This window comes from Alligator mississippiensis, chromosome 2 (assembly GCF_030867095.1).
Source record: "Alligator mississippiensis isolate rAllMis1 chromosome 2, rAllMis1, whole genome shotgun sequence".
Taxonomy (NCBI): Eukaryota; Metazoa; Chordata; order Crocodylia; family Alligatoridae; genus Alligator; species Alligator mississippiensis.
The window spans coordinates 242301359-242319337 of NC_081825.1; the positions used below are offsets into that span (position 1 = coordinate 242301359).

The window sequence follows — 17979 nt, forward strand, 5'->3', positions numbered from 1 at the left end:
TAATCTACATGAGAGCCCTTGAAGCTGTTAAACATCATTTAAGCACAGCAATATCAATCTTGGATTAATGCTAGTGTCTTAGTGCACCTGGAGCTCTGCATATTTGAATTTAATGTAGCCCACTAAAATACATGCTGGGTTTTCATACATACTAAAGGGTTTTCTGCATTATCTATATCCGCTTTAATTGTGAATCCTGTCATAATTACTGTACTAAACAACAGAATAATTCCAATAAAAGTGGAACAGCTCTAAAACAACACATACCAGCAAGGAGTTGTAAAAGCCATATGTTGCTCTGAGTGTGTATGTGTCTGTCAGAATCTTGTAGCAGATAGCGGTCACATGGCCCCAAAAACTAACATACATTCTGGCAGCCACATTCTCTGAATCCAAACTAACCCATGACACAGTACTGTTTTACTAAGTCATTTATTAGCTACTTGTTTAGCTGCCTGGAAGGACCCATTGCAAGATGTGTACATTCTCAGTGGCTCTCCAGATCAGACACCTGCATTGATACTTGACCAAAATGAGTGTTAGTCAGGGCAGACCATTTTTAGTTTAGTCTTTTTCCTGTTACCATCCCTTCTTACTTTTAGAGCTGTTTATACAGTAAAGTGAATAGAGATTCACATTACTGTAGAATAATGCTTGACTTTAATAGGCTCATTGAAAACTGTATTTTAAAAATAACCATGAACATAATCCTATTAACTAAGGAAGCACTTATGCATGGGAAACTATACAACAGTGGTCACCAACCAGTGGATCTCCATCCCCACTGGTAGATCTTGGAGCCTCTTGGACTCTAGTCGAGGCTTGGGTGAGGGGCTGAGTGCCTGTGTGCATGCACGTGTGCACCCCAGCCCAGCAGGTCAGTCTGTGGGGAAGGGAAGGGGTGGAGGCTCCCATGGTGAGGGACAGTGCCGCAGAGGCAGGAGCAGGGGTAAGTTGAATGGGGCTCCAGCCAGATGGGACTTACCTGCTGGGGAGGCATGCCCCCCAAATCATTTTTTCTCCCTCTGCCTCAATCTGCCCCCCTTCCCTCTCTATAGACTTACCTGCTGGGGGGAGTGTGGCAGCAGTCCATAGTAGATCTTGGGTTGCTTTTAAATGCCAAAGGTGATCTCCTACTTAAAAAGGTTGGAAACTACTGTTATACAAATGAATCAAAATTAAAAGATAAAAAGATTCATCAGTTGTCATGTTGGATAAATTGTTTAACAGGCTGATACTTGGAATGGGTGATCTCTATAGTGCAATGTTCTTAAGTCCATTTGCGTTTACTGGAAAAAACAACATATTCCTTTTTGGGACTTCAGAGAAGATTGTTATAACTCAGGCTACAGTTTCCTGCCTTACAGCTCTTTTCTCAAGCTAAAATTAACAATATTCAAACTTTAACAAGTTAAAGACAAATGAAGTTCAGATACCCAGTGAAACTTTGGAACAGTGTGCAAAAGCCCTGAATTAGAGTGCTTCACCATCTAGTGGATGGAAAGGGGAATGTAAGAATATCTTTAGTATTAAATAATAAAAAAAAGATGCAACAGTCCAGTTTTAAAAGTTATGGGTATCTTAAAACCCCATTTTCATACCATTCTGCAGACAACTTTTTAAACTTATGGAAGTGAAGTAGGTTTAAAAATCCTGTTTACATTTTACTTATTATTAGAAGATTGTTTTCTCATAAAAAGCAAGCCAAATAAACTGTACCCTGGTGGAATTTTGCCAATACAGTGAACTAGGATTAATTTTTCTATGGAATAATTCACCGCTATGGTTTGAGTTGCTATTGTTCTGATTTCCCACCAGCTCCTCCATTCTTTTCCCTCAATTATCAACTCATAATCAGTCACTACTGCATAATTCACCAATATTTGGATTTCCCTTGGGGAGGTGAATTAATCATAGCTTACTACCTAGAGACACTCATATGCTGGAATACCAGTTGGTCAAGAATTGCATCTTGAATTGACATTGATCTGCTGTCTGAAGTTTGTAGCACAGGACTGACCTGAGAGACAGAATATGGATTATAGTAGCATGGTTACTGTGTTTGCTTCCAGTCCAACTCTGCTAATCATATTCATGTTTAGTAGCTTCCTAAGGAAAGCATATCCTTGATTGCAAAGGGATGACTTGCAGAATTAGGCAGGAAATATGCATAAGGACAGCACGCTTAGCCTTTTAGACATTGTAAGTTTTGTTCGGTAAGTGAATAAGTTAACCTGGTTTGCCAAAATCAGGCTACCTCACATACATTTGCCAAGGAATGCCATAATACATTTGTAGACATAGCTGGGAAAGGTTTTTTGTTTAATAAGATCTTTCATGAGAACTGGTGGGAAAAGAAAATTAGGAGCCAAATCCAGGACCAGGATTTTTGACAGACGACACAAATACTACCAGCAATGGCTTCCCTTTACCATTTTTCATTTCTTGGACATGGGGCAGCAATTTCTGATGCACGACAGGGAACCTGGTCAGCATCTGCTCAGCAAACTTGTTTGCTGAGTCATCACTTCCATCTTCTTCAGGCCTCACCTAAAAAATTGCAAGAAGTAGTTGACAAGAATTGATTTAAGATTTTGACTCTCAGAAACACTGAAATCAAGAAGCATCACTAGTGTAACAGGCAGGAAGGACCAGGAAAGGAGCTGTCTTGGGGTTGGGGGGCAAAAGGTGCTGTTGCCACAGTGGCACTGATGCAGGGCTGCACTCAGCACAGCAGGAATCAGCAGAACTGCGCAGCTACATGGCTGAGAAGTGGGCACAAGGCAAGCCACCACAGGGCCGTTATCGCCCAGCTTTGCCCTAATGTGACTCCTTCACTACTTCTTGGGTCTCACTGGGAGGCTGTCAGTTAAAGGCAGGAGCTGCCTTACTGGCTATCAGAGGTGATGCTGGGGGGTGGAGGGCTAGACCCCCAAATTTGCCTCAGTCCCCCCCCCCGGTCCAAGCCACCCCCATCCACTTCTGCCCCGGGATGCTGCCGCCTGCCCTGCTCAGCCCACCCGAGCCCGCGCACCCCTGCTACTGCACGTGCGCAGAGCAAGCCACTGAGCCCACATGGGGTTGGTCGGGTTAAGACACAGCACCCAGCTCCCATAGAGGTTCTTTATTGCAGGGCATAAGGGCGCGGGCACAGATCACTCCTCTCTGTGCAGCTTTTCTTCCCCAGCAGCCAGGGGCAGAGACTTAATCCAGAGGGTTTGAAAGCAGCAGGCCCGAATCCGCCCCGCCCCCGCCCTTTCTGCACGGATGGCATTGCCCTGCAGTGAGCGGCTGTTCTCGCGAGGATGCAATCCCGGAAGTGTGTGTGGGGGGGGGGGGGGAGTTGGCATGGAAATGGCGTTGCTGGCCGAAGCTGGCATGGGCCGCGGTGTGGCTGGTGAGTGTGGACCGGGCTGGGCTGAGCTGTGTGGCGTGTGGCCCTCAAGGCGCCGGGGCCGTCGCGGTCGTGCCCCCCCGGCTTTGTCTGTTGCATTTTCTGCGCGCAAGTATTTGCAGCATCCTCTCTGCCTGCTGCTTCCCTTGGATGCCGCTGTCTCCTTACCCCTCTTCCCCTTGTCACGAGGGAGGGGAAACACAGACTGAATAATAATATTCAGTGATGACTCAGTTAAAACAGTCATCATTGTAGGCATACTAATAACCATCATAATAGCAATCCTGAGAACGCCCTTAGTAATAAGCATCATATTAACAGTGATAGTAGTAATAATTATAACCAGAATCATTGTTGGCATTATAACCCGGAGAAGGCCCATAGGGATATGCATTTCGGTGGTGGGGAGGGGAGGGGAGCAGGCCCAGACCCCAAGCAGCAGGAGGTAAAGGGGGTGTGGGTCTGGATGGGAGGGATCATGGGGCTCTGTCCCCACCCTAACAAACAGCCAATCAGAGTGCGAATAAGCATTCCAGTAGAAGCTAGCAGCAGTTGAATGCTGTCATGATGGTAGGGACACAGGGGATGGGGGGACAGAGAATGGGGGGGATGCCACAGGGGATGGGGGGACACCCTGCTCCCTGGAGGCGGGGGCAATGGAGCGGACGGAACAGGGGAGGGCGAGGACACTGGAGCTGGCCTCACCCCGACTTTATTCTTTACAGGTCATGTTGGCGGCAGAACGGGGGAGAGCTTGGTTGGGATGCTGGGGAGGAGCAGGCCACCAGCTCTGGCCTTGGTCTGCCCCTTCCCCCTTCCATTGTTGCTGCCTGCAGGGCCTGATGGGGCAGCAGTGGGAGGAATAGCCGGTGCACCATGGCAGTGGTGGTGGTGGGGGAAGGGGAGGAGTGGGCCTAGGCCTGATGCGGGGGAGGACCAGGCCCAAGGGTTGGGAGAAGCCGGGCCACTGTGGCGGGGGAGCAGTGGGCCTGGGCAAACCCTGTAGTGGCGGGGGGAGGACAGGAAGAGCGGGCTCTGAGCTGAGGTGGGAGTGGGAAGGAGTGGAACTGGGCCCGAGTAGTAGTAATAATAGTGAAAGAGGCTTTTCAGTTTCAAGAAACTTGATGACAACTTACCAGGGGCTGTTTCTGACAATTGGGAAGGTGCAACAAGTTAAGTCTTCACTGAGATTTTATTAAGGGCTAAACAGCCTTTGATGACAATGTGTTGTTTAAGAAACTTCAATTGTTTCAAGCCTCAGCTCTACTGTTGGTACGTAACACTTAAAACTCCAGCATATTTTCTAAGTTAACCATTGTGAGATGCTGTTTATAGAAGAGTGTGGCAGGGCTTAAGTTGCTGATGTGTGAGAGGCTACTGTGTTGGATGGCGCACACACATGCTTTTGTCTCCCAGGCTTGTAGCTTTAGCATCAAGTATTTCTTACTACCATCATCTGGTTTTCGGCCCTGTTCGATGGTTTTATTTATGTCCTTGAGATTTCTCTTTTCCTTCATTTTCAACCATTGCTAAACCACTTGGGTACCCTTTAGGCATTTCTTGCTCTGATTAACTTTGCCTTATGTTCAGCAAGTCTTCTCATGCATCTCAGTTGTGTGGGAAGGAAGGCATTTGAATGTCTGGGAAGTCTAATAGGGATTCCAAATGTTTGGGATTGCTCATCCCTCCATAAATAAATAGACCAACCCACTCTGTTATTACATAATTATTATGTCTAACATCTCAATGAGTATAAATTTGAAAGTGTTGTTTCCAAAGCGTAGGATCAGGAGCCAATGGATTGAACAACTATGCTTTACAAATGAAAATAAACACTGTAATTGTTTTCTTTGTCATACTTTCTTCTTACCTATGTTTGTAAAATGCTGTGTAAATATAGATGTAATATGCCATATATGTGATTTCAAATAATAATATGCTGTGTCGTGCACAGAAATAAAGTGCCATTTGACTATCCTCCACTGTTTGTATCATGTCTGGATACATTCTATGAACCTACTAAATACTTCAACTTAGCTGCTATTTTGTTAGCACTAACTTTGTTGAGTTCAGGTTTAAAGAGGACTATAATAGCACTACTCTTACTGAAGGAATGTTTTGGGGGTTTGGGTATATTATTTAGATATGCTTGCAGGTCTTGTAACCAGCCTGCTTAATTTTTGCTTTGAGTCAGTGGCTCCATACAAATGTAGCCAAGAAAAATGGAGAACTAATGAATACCTGGAATGTCTACATGTGCATTTATACTGACTTAAATGTACCGTGCAGTAAGTTATTGTGCACTAAGCAGGAATAGGTCAGCGCCTACGTGAGCAGGCGACCTGGGACTAAATTTAGTCCTTGGTTAGAGCAGCCTGCCATGTGCCTTTGTGGCCACTGGGGGGAGCTCCAGCTTCTGACTGTATGGCTGCCAGCCCTTAGGACTGACTCAGGGGCGGGCAGTTATTTTAGGTGGAGGGCCACTTGATGAGTTTTGGCGAAATGAGTAGCCTCGCCCCTTCAGTTGCCCCACCCCATGGTCACCATCTTGGGGCCAGAAGTCCTGCCCCTTGAGCCCTGACCTTTGCCACCGGAAGTCCCTCCCCTTGCACAACTTACCAGGTAACAAGGGATTGTGACCCCCTCTAACATCCTGCCCCAGCAGTGGGGCTTTAGGGGCATCAGACCTCCCCCAGAACTTTCCCCCTACCTGTGCCAGCTGGTCCCAAAAGGAAGAGGCTCTGCCGCTGCTTCTGCTGGCCAGTGCCGACCTGGTTGGGCTCGCCCTGTGCCCAGCAGCACATGGGAAGGTGGCTTCAGCCGCATGCTGCTCCAGATGGGATGACCCAGCCGGGTCTGCACTGGCCAGGAAAAGTGGCATGCAGCTGAAGCCAAATTCCCACGTGCTGCTGGGGACAGGAGGAGCCCGGCTGGGTCTGCACCGGCCAGCAGAAGTGGCGGTGGAGCCATGTGCCACTCAGGATGGGACGAGCCCAGCTGGAGCAGCAGGGGCTCAGCTGCACTTTCCCCCTACCTGCACCAGTCAGTCCCGAGTGGCACACAGCTCCGCTGCCACTTCGCTGGCCAGTGCAGACCCAGCCAGTCTCCTCCCACCCCCAGCATCATGCGGCTGAAGCCAGCTTCTCTCGTGCTGCTGGGGACAGGAGAAGCCCGGCCAGGTCTGCAGTGGCCAGCAGAAGCAGCAGTGGAGCTGTGCGCTGCTCGGGATGGGACGAGTCCGGCCAGAGCGGCAGGGGCTCAGCTGCACTTTCCCCCTGCCTATGCTGGTCAGTCTTGAGCAGCACATGGCTATGCTGCTGCTTCTGCTGGCTGGTGCTGACCTGGCTGGGATCCTCCCGTCCCCAGCAGCATGCGAGAAGCCCCTTTCAGCTGCATGCCACCTTTCCTGGCCAGTGCAGACCCGGCCGGGTCCGTCCCATCCAGAGCAGCATGTGGCTGAAGCCAGCTTCCTGTGTGCTGCTGGGGTCAGGGCGAGCCCGGCCAGGTCTCCACCAGCCAGCAGAAGCAGCAGTGGAGCTTTGTGCCTCTCGGGACTGACCAGCGCAGGTAGGAGGAAAATGCACCTGAGCCCCTGCTGCTTCGGCTGGGCTCATCCTGTCCCAAGTGGTACATGGCTCTGCCGCCACCTCTCCTCCCTGGTTCTGACTGGGCTGGAGCTGCCATCCAGCTGCTGCTTCCCCTCCCCAGTTCCGGCCCAGCCCTACCCTGCACGGCCCGAGTGGCACGGCACAGGGGAAGCCTGCCCAGCAGACACTTTCCTGGGCTTACCTGCAGGGCAGGGCCCTTTCCAGTCCTGTGCAGCAAAGCAGAACCCAGCCCAGACACTGTTTCCCCTCACCGGTGCCACAGGTTCTGGCCCAGCCCCCCCCCTCCCCCCCCCCCCCAGCTGCAAACGTGGCCTGAGCCAGGGGCGAGGCCAGCAGCGTCAGGCTGAGGTCAGGGTTGGTTGCCTCGGAACCAGAACCCAAGTAAATAGCCTGAGATCCTGCAGCCGGTGGCTGGTACTGCTGGAGGCTTTTAGAGAAACAGCCGCCATTACGTGTGTTTTGAAAGGCTCTGTGGGCCGGAGGGAAGTGCTTGGCAGGCTGAATGCAGCCCGCAGGCTGTATTTTGCCCACCCCTGGACTAACTTCAGTCCCGAATTCAAGCCAGAGCTGGATGCCAGCACTTGGGACTAACTTTAGTCCCAAGTTGATGCCTGGAGAGGCAGCCAGCCAGGAGCCCTGCAGCTGGGCTCAGGCAGGCCCCCTAGTGGCTGGGCAGACCCAGCAGGGAGGCCCTCTGGGTTACTGTGCAGTAATGCATCTACATGTGTGTTACTGGGCATAACTAATTGGACATAAATTTGATACCTGGCTCAGGCAGGTATCAAATTTATACTCAAGTGGGCTTAAGTCACCATATTTACTGCACAATACAGGTGCGCACATGTAGATGTGTGCCCGTACTTTGCAGTAATTTCAGTTACTGTGCAGTAAATGCACGTGTAGACATGCTCGCTGTATATATTTCTCATCAAAGATGCCTAATGTTTTAGGCCTTCTAGTCCTATTTGATTTGTAGCCTAACTTTTGTGGGGTAAGGGGGCAAGTTATTATTAGGTAGTAGCTCTTTTTTTTTTTTTTTTGGCTTTTTATTCATTTTAGACCACAATGGATATTACAAGAGGAAACCTAGATGAAATTTCGAGGCCTGCCTCTAGTTCCAGAGCTCATCTTGGTAGCCGAGCTTCAAGCGCATCTTTGGAGGTGTTAACACCAGAGCCATGCTTATCAAAGGTAACTATTTTAATCTTTGGCACATCACAACCTTTGTCTGACAAAGAAGAAAAGATAAAATCTCTCTTGTTGAAACTTTGTAAAGTGCTTTGTGGTTTATGATACAAATTGCTGGGTAAGTGCTCATCATTATTTTTCAAAAGAAATGGTAGACTCAAAACCAATACCCTATACACCCTAAAGTATGCTTCAGGTGTTAATGTGTGGACAATCCAGGCAGTAGCATAGTAACGGGGGAGTGGGGGCATACTTGGTCCCCCAGCGGCACTTGTGATTTTGTCACCGGCATTTCTGGGCTTGGCGATCGGCCACCAGGGGGCTCCCTCTCCCGCCCCACTGCCCCTGCTCAGCAGCCGGGGGACCCCCCCCACTCGGCAATTGGCTGCGGGGGGGGGGGGCGGGCAGCGCAAATGGAAGCATTGACCCCTGGGTGCCGGAGACCCATGGTATGCCACTGAATCCAGGTGTTAAGAGCACAAGGAGCTGCCTAAAATTAATGCGTAACCAGGCCCTTATATAAGTGCATAATTTGCTGAATTGCATTACAAAATACTGGTCCTAGTACAGGTTTTCCTTGCTTTATGCTGTACACTCTTTCCTGGGAAATGGCGCATAACTCCAATTCGCGTAAAGGAAACCCACTTTACAATGTAACAAATAGGGATATGTTCCAAGACCTCAACTGTACTGACCCCTGGACCCATTTCTACCACTTTTACAAGACAATTTTGGTACTCACCAACAGCAGACAGTACCCACAAGCACAGGGTTGTAGTGAATGTTACCATAATGGGAATAGCAACTACAGAAACGTGTCGCAGACAATGAGTGAGGAGAACAGATGTACACAGAAGGCTATATTTTGGTGTATGTCACTCCCACAATGCATTGCACAGAGCAGCTGACTGCGGGCTTCTACCACACCGATCGCATAAGGGTGAATTTACCTTGCATATAATGAATTTTTGGAATAAAAAGAGTCATCGCATAAGACCGAATTCGCACATACAGAACTTGCATAAAGCGAGGGAAATCTGTACACTGTAATAAATTCTGGTTATCTGCTTTTTGACCAAGTACATAAATGCTTAAGTATATAGCAATGTACTTCAGCTCCGCTTTTTGTAACTTTTTATTTCACTTAACTGCTTGTTTACTTTAACTAGTAGTATTTGCTTTATATTGTAACTAGATTGACAATTAGAAGCCTTGAAAATGATGGGAACTAATCAGATTTGGTGATGCTAATACCATTGTGCTGACAGTGCTCTATATGTTCTCAGCCTATCTTATATTAAATTCAGATAATATAATGTGGGTAAGTGTCTGTTTGGTGTGCAAATATTGTAAGGGTTTTTTGTCATAGTTACAGATAAAGTCTAGAAGTGACTATCAGATAATCTAGCCTGCACTCTTGTAGTTAGCCCATTAAAATTTTGCCCAGATACCCCTAAATTAAACTCAAAGACTTCAGCTGGAGTAGGGCTTTGTGTATCTCCCAAAGACTGAATAAGAGAGGTCAATGTACCACAATGCCAGGTGCCTTCTAGGAGCAGGAAATTCATCAGTGTACATGCCAAACACGTAAGGTCCATTCCAATCTGACATGGAGAAAAATTTCTTCCTCATCCCAAATTTGCCACTTAGTTTGACGCTGAACCTGTGAGAGAGACGCATTAGCCAGCTCTCTATGAAAGATTTCTTGGTATGAGTTGAGAGTACTACTTTATTTGTAAAGAAGGCTGAGATCCTTGGCTAAGAATACTTGCAAGTATATTCTTAACATTCATAACAATGCATGATTTTTTTTCCTAACAGGTCATTCCTACATTTGTGATTAGTATTAAATTTTACCCAATTTTAGGTGGATTATCAAGGTGATTTGGATAGTGATCATAAACAAGACAATTCAGGAAAGAGCAGTCCAGAAGGAAACCAGTATGATAGTAGAGTGAAATATAAAACCCAGAAAATGAGTACATTGCAACAAACCATGGAGGAGGAAACTACCTGCATTTTCCAGCAGATGCAGAATTCTGAGTTGTCAGGTAGGACAATGACTGACTTCAACCTGTTGCTTAGCTCTACAGAAGATAGTATTTGAATAACTGGCTAGATTCTGCTTGGAGATACTGCTGTAATAAATATAGTGCTAGATCAGAAGTTGTGCACTTAAAGTAAACTGTACTGTTGTTTTACAGGTTGGTAAATGGAACAAGTTATTTATCTGCTGCCTCAAAGTTATGTAGGGTTGAAACCGATGTTGCCTGACATAGTGTTTGTGCTGCTTTAATAATTTTTGTGGTGGCACAAATTCTGAGAAAATAGACACATCATATCAAATCACTGTGTTGCTTTATTGTGCCTGATGTCTATTTGCTCTACTGTGGTAGAGTGTGGGCAAGTTTGGGGGATTAAGTCCTGGGTAGGATTGCATCCCTCTAGGCTGCAGAACACCTATATGACTTGTCCAACTTACAGAGATGCCCTGGGTGTCCATGGATTTCTAGGGGCATCTCTGCAAGTGGGAAAGCCTGTGCAGGCCCCCTGCTACCATGCAATAGGACTTGCTGACGTGTGCTTTATGCGGAGGCCTGGGTCAGCACTGGTTCTGTCATGAAGACATGGGGAGCTGGGGAATCCCTGGCTCCTGTGCCACCCTGTCCTGGGATCTGTGCTGACCTGTGCTTTTGTGTGAAGCTTCAGTCAGTGTAGGCCCTGACAAGGAGGTACAGGGAAGAGCAGGAGCTGGGGAATTCCCAGCACCCTGTGCCTCCATGCCAGGATCTGCACTGACCCATGCCTCTGGATTGGTTCAGGATGTGGTGCAGGTTCCAGTTTAGAGGCAGAAGGCCTTGGGAATTCCCTGGCTTCTGTGCCAACCTGCACCTCCCCGGCTGGGACCTGTGCTGACCTGTGCTTCAGGTAGAGGCATGGGCCAGAGTGGGAGCTGTGTAGTCCCTGCACCAACCTGTCTTCAGGCTGAGGAATATGGGAGAATGGCATCCAGGAAATTTACATTGCCCTTCACCTCCTTGCCAGGAACCCTGTTGGCACAGGTTAGCCTAAGTCCCCATGTGGAGGCATGGGACACCAGGGATTCCCCAGCTCCTGTGCCACCATGTACCTTTACACCGCCCCATACTGGGAACTGTGTTGACCTGTGCTTGCACAGGACCTGACTTGGGGCAGTATGGAGCCCAGGGATTCCTTGGGTTACTTTCTGTCTTGCATCTAGGGGAACGTATCACCCGCTTGTCCACAGTTATGTGTGTGTTGGACATGTCCTAACACAGTTGATACACTTTGGTTGCAATGTCTATTTCTACCCATAGAGATTCTGTGTAAAACTAGGAATAAAAGAGGTACCTTGATTTCCCTGTCCTGTGTTTTAACCCCCAGATCACAACATAATGATAAGTACCCTTTTTCTATACAGTGGGGAATTGTAATGAGTGTATTTTATGATTGACATGAAAACATGTATTTAACTCTCTTGATGACTGCTTCAGTCATCTTTAATTATAGATTATTTCAAATAATTTATTATTATTATTATTATTGATTTTGTTTTTCAGAATACATTTCTAGCTCAGATTCTGGAGAGGATTGTGTTGAAACTGAGCCTCCCAATTTAAATAAAGCTTCTCAAGAGCAGTCATCTAATGTAAAAGAAGGTATTATGAGATGTATTAAGTGAATAGTGCAGTTTCGATTCCTTCTCTCTTCTTTCAGTTAAGTGTGGCAGTAAGATATGTCAGTAGAGGACTTAATTAAGAATGTGTGTATGTTTTTAATGCAGTAAAAGAAGGAAAACAATGTGCATGTGGCATGAAATTAAGAATTTACACATAGGATATACATTTCATATTTTAGTGGGTATATTACCCAATAGTACTCATTAGGCTGTACTAGATGTTACAGTGAATAGACCATTAGGATTCTAAAAGGTTCAGGTAAATAAAACCAACCCAAGTTCCTGATGCTATGCTGGGTTTTGTCAGCTCAGAAGCAAATAAGCAAGGAGAACTTGGTGATGGTGAAACTTTTTAGAGCAATGGTGCAAGCCTTCTAAAATAGGGGTGCCCAACTCCCATCCTGTGGGTCTTGTCACGTGGCTTGCAGGGCTCCCTATGTATCTGTTGGGAACCCACAGGCCATGGTCTTGCACAAGGCCCAATTCTGGTCAAGTAAGGCTGGCGCATGGACCATCTCTGTGCCACTCGTCTGCCACTTGCTCATTTGTGACTTAGAATCATAGAAAATTAGGGTTGGAAGGGACCTTAGGAGGTCATCTGGTCCAACCCCCTGCTCAAAGCAGAACCATTCCCAACTAGATCATCCTAGCTAGGGCTTTGTCTAGCCGGGTCTTAAAAACCTCCAAGGATGGCGAGTCCACAACCTCTCTGGGTAAGACTGCTGCTCCTTGTCCTGTCATCTGCTACCACTGAGAACAGTCTAGCTCCATGCTCTTTTGAACTCCCCTTTCAGGTAGTTGAAGGCTGCTGTTAAATCCCCCCTCAGTCTTTTCTTCTCTAGAGTAAATAAGACCAGTTCCCTCAGCCTCTCCTCATAAGTCATGTGCCCCAACCCCCTCACAATTTTTGCTGCTCCCCATTCAACTCTCTCCAGTTTGCCCATATCCTTTCTGTAGTGGGGTGGGGTGCGGGGAGGCACACTGAACACTGCTCCAGATGTGGCCTCACCAGCGCTGAATAGAAGGGAATAATCGCTACCCTTGACCTGCTGGCAACCTTCCTACTAATGCAGCCCAGTATTCCGTTAGTCTTCTTGGCAACACTGATGGCTCATATGGATCTTACTGTCCACTGTAATCTCCAGATCCTTTTCTAAAGACCTGTTGCCCAGCCAGTCAGCCCACAGCCTGTACTGGTACATGGAATTCTTCTGTCCTAAATACAGGACTTAATTAAATGAAGCCCCATTCAAGAATCCAGTAGTTTCAGGTTCAAATTCAGCAAGATCCAGGCCAGCTAGAAGAGACAGTCCTAGCTATCTTCTGTGCTTGTAATGCATATTGAGCCCAAACAGATATTTAAACTTGGTAGAACTACTAATATCCTTCATGGTGAATTCTGTCTTCTACCACAGTTAATCTCTGTGCCTAACTGGGTCTAGTACTCCCTCCCTTGGCTTTGGAAATAGTTGTTCAGGTCAAAGAGCAGCTCTGATATCTGCTAGAAAAACCCTTACTTTTATTCTGCTGCAGCTATCCAATGGTAGAAACCACATACTTACAAATGCCAGTGAAGAACTGTATTCCTTCTGAAATTCCTGGCAAAATCACTGGCACTTTAATTGGCTTGTTATTTCTTTTAATTAAAACTTTTTAAGCCAGCATCCTTTTTTAAATCTTAACTGCATTACATTTTACTAATCTAGAAGTTTCTGAAGAAAAAGATGTGGATCCTAAGATTGAAGAAGCTATAAGAAAGATGAATAAACTGGACAAGATATTGGCAAAGAAACAATCTCAAGAGAGAACAATTAAAAAACAAGGCAGAGAAATGAGGACAAAACTCTGGGAAGAACTTCAGGTTAGAAATATGTCATTTTTTATCATACTAATAAAATATCTTCCATCTTATATAAGGGAACAGCGTGATTTCACAAACACAAGTTGTAATTCAGTTGTTACTGGCTGACCAAGAACCTCAACATGAGAAGGAAGAAAAAGTTGTGCAAGGCATTCTGCCATTACTTGGATATCTGAGGGGTATCTAAAATTATTCAAAGTTACACTGATGTTGACTATGACATACTTGAAACTACTAAGTTGTTCTTAAAAATTAAGCCAATGTATAACTGACAAATCATGACTAACATTTGAAAAAGTATAGCTTTTTTGTATGACATCCAATTTTATTTAAAAAAATACTTTTTACAGGTTGTATGGGTAACTTGTAGAGATCATTATATTAGCAATTTTCAATAAATAGTTCATTAATATTTTAAAAGGTTCTGGTTAATAAAACCATCTATTGTTAGGATAAACATTCAGAAAGGATAAGTTGCCCTCATGCTGCAGGTTGTAAATCACCATTTGCTGTGATGGTATGGGGCAGGGAGGGAAAATAGTCCGTGACCTAGTTTTTGGAAACATTACTAGGAGCAACTAGGATGACAGGTATTAAGGCTATCTATTCCAGTATTCTGTCTCTTATAGTGACTGTTAACTTGCTTCTGAAGTGTATGTGATGGGATATGCACCCCCTCCCCCCATATACACCTCATCCTGGTCTCTAGCAGTTATAGATTAGCTTAAATGTTGAAATATGAAGCTCAATATCTCCTTCAAAACTTGGTATACTCAGTAATGATGGCGCTATCCAGGTGAATGTCCATGCCTCATTTTAGGGATGTGCGGAACTTTGGTTGCTGATTCGATTCAGAGGAGATTTGGCCCAATACAGAGGCCGAATCTCCGACACCAAATTAAATCGGGAGACCAATAAAAAGGTCTGAATTGACTCAAAGCCTCCAAATTGATTTGGAGAAGATTTGGAGATTTGTGCAGTGCCTGCTTGCCGCTGCAGGGAGCTGGACCTGGGCTCCGTGCCAGTAAGTAGGGGGCAGGGAGGAGGGGTTGGAGGAGGGAAGTGGGGGAAATGGGGGGACCCCCACCAGGCCCCATGTCCTGCCTGCTCCCTCAGCCCCCCCTGAGCAGCCTCTGACCCCTGCCCACTCTCTCAGCCCCATCAATGTCTGTTCTGTCTGGTCCCAGCTTCCTGGCACTTAAAAAAAAAAAAAAAAAAAAAAAAAAAAAGCCCTGCACTCACTGGATGCTGCACTTTAAAAAAGTGCCGGGACACTGAGGCTGGGGAGGGCAGCCATTGATGGGGCTGGAATAGTGGGTGGGGGATGGGGCCTGTTGGATTTGGATATTTGTTCAATTCGGTGGCGGCCGTATCTTCGAATCAAATTCAGCCAAATTGATTTGGGACAGAGATTTGAATCGAATCACTGCCCCCCAAATCGTCTGAATCTGAATCCAAAACGAATACTAGCTGCTTTGTACAGGCCTACCTCATTTCATGCAGAGTGGGCAATTCTCATGTAGTGAGCAGCTATTTAGCATCTTGTTATTTCCTCACTGTTCAATGTCTAAGCCATTACTTCCTCTAATGCACACTGTCAAACCTTGCTCTGAATATAGAAAAAAATGGTCTTCCTTATAACCTTTCTGCAGTACCAGTTACCTCATTATCTGTGTGCTTCACAAACGTTAATCCCTTTTCACAGCTGAGAAATGAGGTAAATGCTTGCCCATTTTACTTAAGGGGAACAGATGCAGAGGGAGATTAAGGTTGAAAGTGTCCATAATCTTCAATGAATATCCAACTGGAGACGATTAGAATCAGATTTTTTTCATTTATATGAAAAAATTGTGTCCAAAACAGTTCCAGTTAAGTTTGGTAGCAGCTGTGAATGCTCAGCACTTCTGCAAAAGATCCACAGTATCTGAAGTCACTCACCTGGAAAATGAGGAAAAATCTGGTTTAACTGAACCAGAAGGAGCTTTGTTGCAGGCATACAGTCTAGTTCTTCAAGGTATCATTCAGCTGCCTCCTTTCTGCAAAGCCCTGCTTTATTTACTTCACATCTTCCAACTCTTGAAATGCATGAAATGAAGCTCCTAAAATAAATAACCCTCTTGACTGCATAACCCTAACTAATCCTCTGTCTAAAACAGGTCTGTTCAGTGTGATGAATGAGGCATGAATCCTGTATTCTTTGTGATTATCTAATTACAGACTATACAAAAAAAGACTGGGTTTAGATTGTATAGCCAGTTTTAAGTCTGACAATTCCTAACTTGGGGTGCTTGATTTTTCAACTTTAATACTGTGTTTTTTGTGTAAGTTCTAGATACAGAACACAGGCAGGATGAGTTGTGTCAAACCTGATCCATGGGCCAGATGAATGGCACATAGCCAGCCCTGCTTCTGGAACGGGCCCACAGAACTGCTCTTGCCTGCTTTCCACCCTCCTCCCCACCCCCCCAATGTTGGATCCAGTACTTACTGTATTTCCTCTGACTGCCCTGGAACGCATGCTGCAGGCAGTGCCTACCCCAGCCTGTTCAGGACCCATGCTGCACATGGCACTTTCCCTGGAGTAGCTGTGGGAGTGGGTGGCACAATGTGTGCAGCATAGGTTCTGGACCGGGCTGAAGTGGGCACTGTGTGTGGTGTGCATTTCAGACCAGTTGGGGTGGGTACTACATGCAGCATGTACGTGGGCGGATCTAGAACTTTGAACAGGGGGAATGAAGATGATGAGGTGTATCATCACATGAAACAACACATTTTCTCCACTGAAAAATAAATTAGGATCTTTACTAATATGCTAAGGACCTAGGGCTGTATTGAAGAAAAAAACAAATATAATTTTATTGGAAGGAGTTAAAAACAGTCTGCAGAGCTATGAAATAGGAGATTCATTACCAGGAACAGCTGGCAAAAGAATTGCAGAACAAATGATAGCTTGATTGGCGGAACATCAAGACCATTAGAAAGAAGAGGGGATCATTAACAGATGTGGAATGAAGAGTTTAGGAAGGATCAGGTAAAACATAAGAGCCGTGAAATCACTTGACTCCCTCAGCACTGCCTGACTAGAAATTCTGCTGCCACTGCTAGGCAGTTGCTTTTAAACTTTGGGCGGAGCAGGAATCAAAGCGGGGGTGCAAGTGTACCAGTGGATCCACAGTGGTGCTGGGCCCATATCCTGGGGAGATGGGTTCTGCATGCAGTGTGCATCACAGATTGGTAGAGGGGCTGCCATGTGCGGTTGCATGTTCCAGGCCCTATATGTGGGGCTTTTCTGACATGTTGCATATGCATCCACTGTGGACTGGGGCAGTATTGGGGGCCAGATTATGGGCTCCATGGACTGAATTTGGCCTGTTGGCTGTATCAAACTTGCCCCTTTTCTAGCAGATGACTATCCAAATCTTATAACAGTTTAGAAAGCAGATAGCCTTCTGTACTACTTAGGGAAGTAGCTTTGGTCAATTCCTAGGAAGATGTTCTTGCTTCTGGTCCTCAAGGCTCTATATCAAGCAGTCCTAGTTTTCTAAACCCTGGACTCCAGTCTTTTGAGAGATCTTAGTGATTCCCACTGAGCCAGCTGTGCTTCTCTTTTCTCGTTCAGCCAGTTGTAGTCTTTCATATTTCAGATCTTTGTCCCAGTCTTCAAAGATTTCTTGTCTCTATTTACCCTTCTTTTCCCCCCATGTGATCATGTCCCTTCTGTATTTGAACTCGTAATCTTTACCTGCTACACTCCTGTTGTGCTGTCTGGGGAGAAGTGGTATTAAAAACATAGGTGAGACAAGCATCCTGCTCTCAGTTCAAGTGTCTGGTTTTACCCCTGTAATATTGAGATGGAATACACTCAGTTACTCTGTAAGCATGGCATGTTTAGATGAGGTGCAGTGAGGGAATGGATCATCTTTATTCATGGAATTCAGGGAGATTTCATTCCTTAACATATAAAATGTTACTCCTGAGCATATGTGAACTGAATCTTTTTTTTCCCCTCCAAAGGCTTGTAATTTGGTTAAACCTGGACAGATTTACAGAGGTGAAACAAATGGTAAACCCTTGACAAAGTCACCACGTGTCCTACCAAAAATTTTAAGAGCCTGTTTGAAAGTGTGATGCATGGGGAGTTGAGGTGGTTGTCACAATTTTTTTTCTCTTAACATTTAAAAACAATGCATCTTTCCCTCACCTTATTTTGCTTGAAAAATAAAATTGA

General features: G+C 45.9%; 1 protein-coding gene across 14 annotated transcripts in view; it reads left to right on the forward strand.

Moving 5' to 3' along the window:
• The window catches only part of FSIP1 (fibrous sheath interacting protein 1), a 255856-nt gene that overhangs the window by 6826 nt on the left and 231051 nt on the right, over nucleotides 1–17979 (forward strand). For 13 of the 14 annotated variants that reach the window (XR_002093174.2, XM_019496478.2, XM_019496474.2 and 10 more), the window contains 4 exons: nucleotides 8062–8193; nucleotides 10058–10241; nucleotides 11772–11870; nucleotides 13597–13751. Coding sequence is in view for 13 of the 14 variants with exons in the window: in XM_019496478.2 (XP_019352023.1) it covers nucleotides 8068–8193; nucleotides 10058–10241; nucleotides 11772–11870; nucleotides 13597–13751 (564 nt within the window). In the remaining variant the exon portion in view is untranslated. Of the gene's footprint in view, nucleotides 1–8061; nucleotides 8194–10011; nucleotides 10242–11771; nucleotides 11871–13596; nucleotides 13752–17979 lie in introns of those variants that run through there. The other variant, XM_019496479.1, reaches the window with a different exon arrangement.